The sequence below is a fragment of the Manacus vitellinus genome, unplaced genomic scaffold, assembly GCF_001715985.3.
Source record: "Manacus vitellinus isolate BGI_N305 unplaced genomic scaffold, ASM171598v3 scaffold_0_pilon, whole genome shotgun sequence".
Lineage (NCBI taxonomy): Eukaryota > Metazoa > Chordata > Aves > Passeriformes > Pipridae > Manacus > Manacus vitellinus.
Window position 1 is genome coordinate 27,565,020 of NW_021938789.1, and position 6,312 is coordinate 27,571,331.

The 6,312-nt window shown below is 46.8% G+C and overlaps 1 protein-coding gene across 1 annotated transcript; it reads right to left on the minus strand.

Annotated features, from left to right (window-relative positions):
• Nucleotides 1-513: 513 nt before the first annotated feature.
• On the minus strand, nucleotides 514-5,424 carry CDKN2AIP (CDKN2A interacting protein). The gene is given in 4 exon segments (XM_018070507.2): nucleotides 514-4,251; nucleotides 4,975-5,105; nucleotides 5,200-5,348; nucleotides 5,350-5,424. Coding segments are annotated over 4 exon segments (2,016 nt in total). The 3' UTR covers nucleotides 514-2,590.
• Between the last annotated feature and the right edge of the window lie 888 nt (nucleotides 5,425-6,312).

The window sequence follows — 6,312 nt, forward strand, 5'->3', positions numbered from 1 at the left end:
TTGGAGACTGGGAACAGCAACCGGCGGGGCGGCTGTCCACAAGGAGCCAGCGGCAGTACTTGGATGTTCTACCACACTCCAGAAGAAACGGGAGTCACTTCTGACGGCTGCGATTTCCTGTACTTCTGCTGACAAAACAGGCTCAGTTTTTCTTTCGGTTGGTTCGTTTCCTTTGTCCTCCTGAGGCAACTCTGCACACCTACAGTGTTAGTGCAATTGTTTTCGCCGGTCCTTGTCAGCAGGGTCTGACAGTTAAAGACCAGCATCCCCATTCCTAGAGACCAGGACAGTACCTGGAGGGGAAACCGAAAGGTTTTAGAACTGACAGGACTGCACAAACACTGCTTGCCACAGCCAGTTCTTTGAAATTCTTTCTTTCTTCCTTTGGGCTTAATGAAATGTTAATAAATTCTCATTCAAATACTCGAATAATGCTTATTCAGTTGTATGTTAGAATGTGCATTTTGAGTTGCTTTCCATGCAAAATGTGAAATAAAAGTAACACACTTCAACTTTCAGTTTCTATTAAGAGTAGCTACAGACTCATTCTTTAATGATTCACAACCAAACATCAAAGAGGAATAACATTCAAAATTTTTTAAAAAGTAAGCCTAAGTCAGGTCTTTAAAAAAATGGCATCTAGCACCTCAGCCTTTTAACACAGTTGCCCTATCAGCCCCTTGAGGTCAGTCAATACTGTGAGCTTTGCTTTCCAGACGAGAAACACGGGTTTTCACACTGCAACACGCTGCAATTCTGAACCAGAGATCTGGAGATGCCCAAACCAACAGCAGCAAAAGCTGTACTCCAGAGGGCACAGGATGCAACTCCTGCCCTGCAAACCCCGTCATTCTGTATCTCTACCTGAACAGGGTGGGGACTTGAAAATAGATCTCACACTTCCCATCATGAATACCACAGCTCCTAAGCAAAGCACGAAGCTTGCCCTGAGCTTTAAGCATGTACCAGCTGTTGTGCTAAGATGCAATTTAGAGCATTCCATTCTGAACATCAGGTTGTGCTCCAGGAATACCGAGGGGGAACTCCTGAGAAACCTAACCAGGGCAAAGGGTGACCGAGGACACAGAAGCACAGGGGTCAGGTGGAGGAAGTTCTCAACCAGCCATTGGGAAGCATGAGTCCCTTGCAGGCTTCTGGTGCCATGGACAGCCACTGCTGTTTAAAATCATGTAGGGTAGAGCGCAACAACACAACTGTGGTTTAGTCCCAAAAAATCACAAAAGAACTTGAAGTGGACGTATGTACTGCTGGGATCCCAGAACTTCCTATTCACTCCTGTAGTACTTGATCAATGGATCTGTCAGTGAAGCATAAGGTCGCCACTAAATGATGCTAACTACTGTAATCAGACAAGATTAATTCAAAATAGCACTGAGGACATTATGTTTTTACAATTACATGTCATTATCCAATATACCAAAACATGCAGTTTGTGCAGGTATTTCAGTAACATTGAAAACAAAAGGTAATCTACTTTCCTTGCTTCAAATCATTCTGTACAGGGTATAAAAATGTAGCAAAGGAAGGGCTCAATTAGCATGAACGCTTTACAATACACTCACTGTCTCCAGCAGACAGCAGCATCTTCATTTTGATTATCTTGGTGTTACAAAAGTAGAAATTGATATTCTATAGGTCCACTCTATCAGTTTTACAGTATTTCACATCTAAAGAAACCAACATCCTTGTGGGATTACACCTTGAAGCAGAAGTAAAGCTTTTCTGAAGGTGTTGCAAAGTTATTGAAATGGCTGGAATATTTAGTAGCCAAAACCAAAGCACTATAAAAGTTTATCCCAGAGGTTTTATTGTTTTGAGTACCAGTCAAAATATACTTAGTGTAGAAATCCATGTTTATTTGAAAAAAAAAACCCAGAACTGTAAATGATACTTCACAATATAAATTATATCTGCTTAGTTTTGGTGGCTGAAATAGCTGTGACTTGACTAATTGCTAAGTCACCAGTGTGATGCTATGGCTCTAACCTGCTAGTATAATGTTAAATGGGATCAGGGTGTCACTTATATTGCAAGTGTTATGAAAACATCCCATAAAAATAGTCAACCAACTACTTTCTCTCCTAGTATGATCAACAGTGAACATTATGAGGAACAAGCCTGAAACAGACAATCCAACTTTTTGATTGAAATTTTTAAATAACCTTCAATCATTCAAGTATTATGGTCCCTACGTACACACTTCTATGTGGCTAGAAAAGACATGGTAGACAATTGAGCACACTGCCATCAAATTGTAAGAATTACAAAAATGTCAGGTTTTACAGCAAATTGTACCTTAATACTTTAATTAAAAATAGAAGAGTTAGGTAGACTATTTTGCAAATACAACAGCACACTAGTGTGCTGTATATTAAGGCAATACCTTTAAATGCACACTTGTCATCTCTAACAAGTTTTATACAATTGCTACTGAGTGAAAGAACTATCATTGTCTTGCAAAACTGAGAAAGAAATACAAAATATCTGGAAGCCTACTTTTTTAAAGTACAAAATTAACCTTCAGTCCTTGTATTGAAATACTATACACAGTAGAAACAGTGATTCTCCCCTACAAGATCTCACGAGGATTTCTTAAAGCTGGAGGCAAATTTGAAGGCTTTGACTCTTCATCCAGAAGCACCAAATCTTCAATTTCACTACCTTTGTATTTTCTTTTACATATCTTCACAATAACTTTTTTCTTGAGGAATAATTTCAAAGCTTCTCTCGAAGCCACTGCTTTGGCATTTTCCATACTTTTACCACAGCCAGTACCCAAGTAGACAGACTTGCACCTCAGTTCACAAACTATATTTTCTAGAGAGCTTTTATTTTGAGGCAGGTCTGCAAGTTCCTTCAGGGGAACAAAAGCAACATCTAATGTAGCTTTTACGGACTGAATAGATGAGTTTAGAAGTTCTGCATGATTTACATTAGGACTGAAGCCTCCAACAGCAACCAGTTTCCAGGCTACAGCTTTGTAGAGTCTGTTAAAAAAAGGCTGTCTTTCCTTTGCATCTTCACTGGTTAATGGTTTGCACAAAGCCTTAGCAGGGCTTTCACCTGCCTGTGAGCCACTCTTGGAAGCCAGCAGGGAAGCACCTGCCTGAGCTCCACCCCGGGAGGAGGGACCTTGCTGAGCTCCACTCCGGGCAGCCAGCAGCGAGGCAGCCACCTGAGCACTGCTCTTGGAAGCGAGCAGTGAGGATCCCGGCTGCGTGCCACTCCGAGCGGCCAGCAACGAGGCGGCCACCTCGGCACTGCTCTTGGAGGCCAGAAGCGAGGAGCCCACCTTAGCAGGGCCCTTGGGGGACAGCAGCAGCGAGGTGCCCACCTGAGTGCCGCTCTTGGGGGCCAGAAGCAGTGAACTGCCCACTTGAGCAGCACTCTTGGACACTGCTGCTGGGGTACTCGCTTGGTTTTTGGAAGACAGCAGTGCAGCATTTGTGGAGGGGGTGCTTTTGGTGGTTGGTGGCACTGCTGCCACCTGTGGGGTGCTCTTGGTGGTCAGTGGCATGGCTGCTGCCACCACTGCTGCCTGTGGGGTGCTTTTGGAAGCTGGTGGCACTGTTGCTGCCACCACTGCTGCCTGTGGGGTACTCTTAGAAGCTGGTGGCACTGCTGCTGCCACCACTGCTACCTGTGGGGTGTTCTTGGTGGTTGGTGGCACTGCTGCTGCCACCGCTGCAGCCTGTGGGGTGCCCTTGGCAATCAGTGGTACTGCTGCTGCCTGTGGGGTGCTCTTGGAGGTTGATGGCACTGCCACTGCCACCACTGCTGCCTGCGGGGTGCTCTTGGCAGCTGGTGGCACTGCTGCCACCACTGCCTCTGGCTGCAGGGCGCTTTTGGCAGCCAGCGGCGCTACACTTACTGTAGTTTTCTTTTCAGGTGATGGCACGTTTTCACACTTGCTTTCTTCAGATGGGCTTGAGCAAGGCTTCTTTCCTGGTTCTTTTTCAGATGAGGATGACTTTTGCTCAGCAGTATTTTCAGCATTAGCAAGTTTTCCTTCTGCTTCTATGTCTGATGCTACGACCATTTCTTGATCTGAGCTGCAAGTTGACTGGGAACTTTCTGGATCTTTGCTAGTACCTTTTTCCTGCTTTTTTGGCAATGTGCTCTCTGTTTCCTTCAGGGCTTCTGCCTTGATTGTTTTCACATCTTTTCCAGCATCCTTAGAGTCTTTGCTTTTCTCAACAGCTTGTCTCTTGGAGGGCTGCTCTAGCCCTTCTGCAAAACAAGTAAAATATGTTATCTTCTTTGATTTCTGAACTATGAAATATCCATGTAGAGAGAAATCATCTAAAACATTCTAGCAATAATTTCTGTGAATTTAAAAGGTATATATTAGGAATACACCTTGAACTGTAATTTCAAGTATTAACATACTATTTCAGAACATTTTAGTACTTTCTTGACAAAAACCTGAAAATACTCAGGTGTAAGATTTCAGATGTTGGTTTGGGACCCATAGGCAGCGACATATTTCTATTCTTGAAGTCCAAACCGAAAGTAACTAACATACATTAAATGGACTATCTGACCTAAAAAAAAAAAAATGTGTATTTGTCTACTAATATCATAAAAGTTTCTTTAAGAAACTCAGTTTCTTACACAGCAGCGGTGTCTGACTAGCAGCAAAGGCAAAGCAACAAGAACGCATTTAAGCTGGAGTACAGCAGTCCATTGCAACGCACAAGTAATCAGCTTAAAAGTGAACCAGTTGTAGAAGTGCAAAACGACAGCTCTACATTACCAAAGGAGTACGTGTGCACTACATCCATTTTAGAGATACTATATTGGGAAAAAAATAGCACAGAGAGAGAAAACAAAACCCAGGAGTGTTTAAGGTAAATTATTTTGATTACTTTCTAAGCCCGAGGCAAGCCGAGAACATTTAGAAACAAGCATTTTCTAGACTCCTATGTATTGTCACAGCTATGATCTGCTAACCATTGCTACTTGATATGCCTCTTTTCTTCACCTTGGCAACCAGTTCGTCTCTCGTGGTGCGGACAGGCGCGCCGGTCACTTGGATGCCTTCAGCCATTTCCAGCGCCTTCTCCATGACCTGCGGAGGGTACCTGGAGGGGCGATAAGGGGAAAAGAGGGAAGGGGCGTCGTCAGGCGGCCGCGCCGCGCCGCCCCCGCCGCCCCGGCGGGTCCCGCAGAACTCACCGGCATCCCAGGAAGACGTGGTTGGCCCACACCATGGAGAGGGACACCAGGCGCTGCAGCTGAGCGCTGCCCGCCGCCGGCGGCTCGCCCACGTTGCGCAGCAGAAACTCCCGGCGGTACCGCCAGTGGTGCTCGGGCTCGCAGGCCCCGCCGCAGCGTCCTCGCCCAGGCCGCCTCCTCCGCCGGTCCGCCCCAGGGGCTCGGCCGCTACCGCCTTCCCGCCATCGCCGCCGCCGCGGAAACACCCGCCCCCGCTCTTTCCGGAGGGCGCGGCCTGAGCTCATATCCGCCGGAGCCGGCGGGGCGGGCACCGCGGGCTGAGGCCTCAGCCTTTGGGGCGGGGCAGAGCCGGGTGAGTCCTGCTCTCTCCGCGGGTGCCGGGGGAAAGGAGGCGTTTGGGCACTGTTATGTGCACTGCATTGTGCCTGGGGAAAGCGTGAATAAAATTTCTGCTTTACGCCTTGATTTTTCTGGGCTTGCTGAGGTCGGAGTTCGTGAAGATCAACTGGTGTTTTTACCTCAGAATAACAGTCAATTAGGTTAGAAAAGACGTCTGAGATCATCGAGTCTAACCTGTGACCGAACAGCGCCTTGTCACCTGGACCATGGCTTTAAGTGCCTCGTCCAGTTTTTAAGCACCTTCAGGGACAGTGACTCCACCACCGCGGGCAGCCCATTCCAATGTCTTATCGCACTTTTTTTGAAGAAACTCCTCCCAATGTCCAGCCTGACCTTCCGCTGGTGCAGCTTGAGGCTATTTCCTCTCTCATCCTGTCGTTGGTTGCCTGGGAGAAGAGGCCCATTCCCACCTGGCTACAACCTCCTTTCCGGTAGTTGTAGAGAGCCTCCAGGCTGAACAACCCCAGCTCCCTCAGCTAGAGGGAGTCCTTCTCATAAGACTTACTCTCTAGACCCATCACAAACTTCATTGCCCTTCTCTGGAGATGCTCCAACACCTCAGTGTCCTTCCTGAATTGAGGGGCCCAAAACTGGACACAATACTCGAGGTGTGGCCTCACCAGCGCCGAGTACAGAGGGCTGATTATTGCTGCAGTCCTGCTGGCCACACTATTTCTAATACATGCCGTTGGATGCCATTGGCCTTCTTGTCCC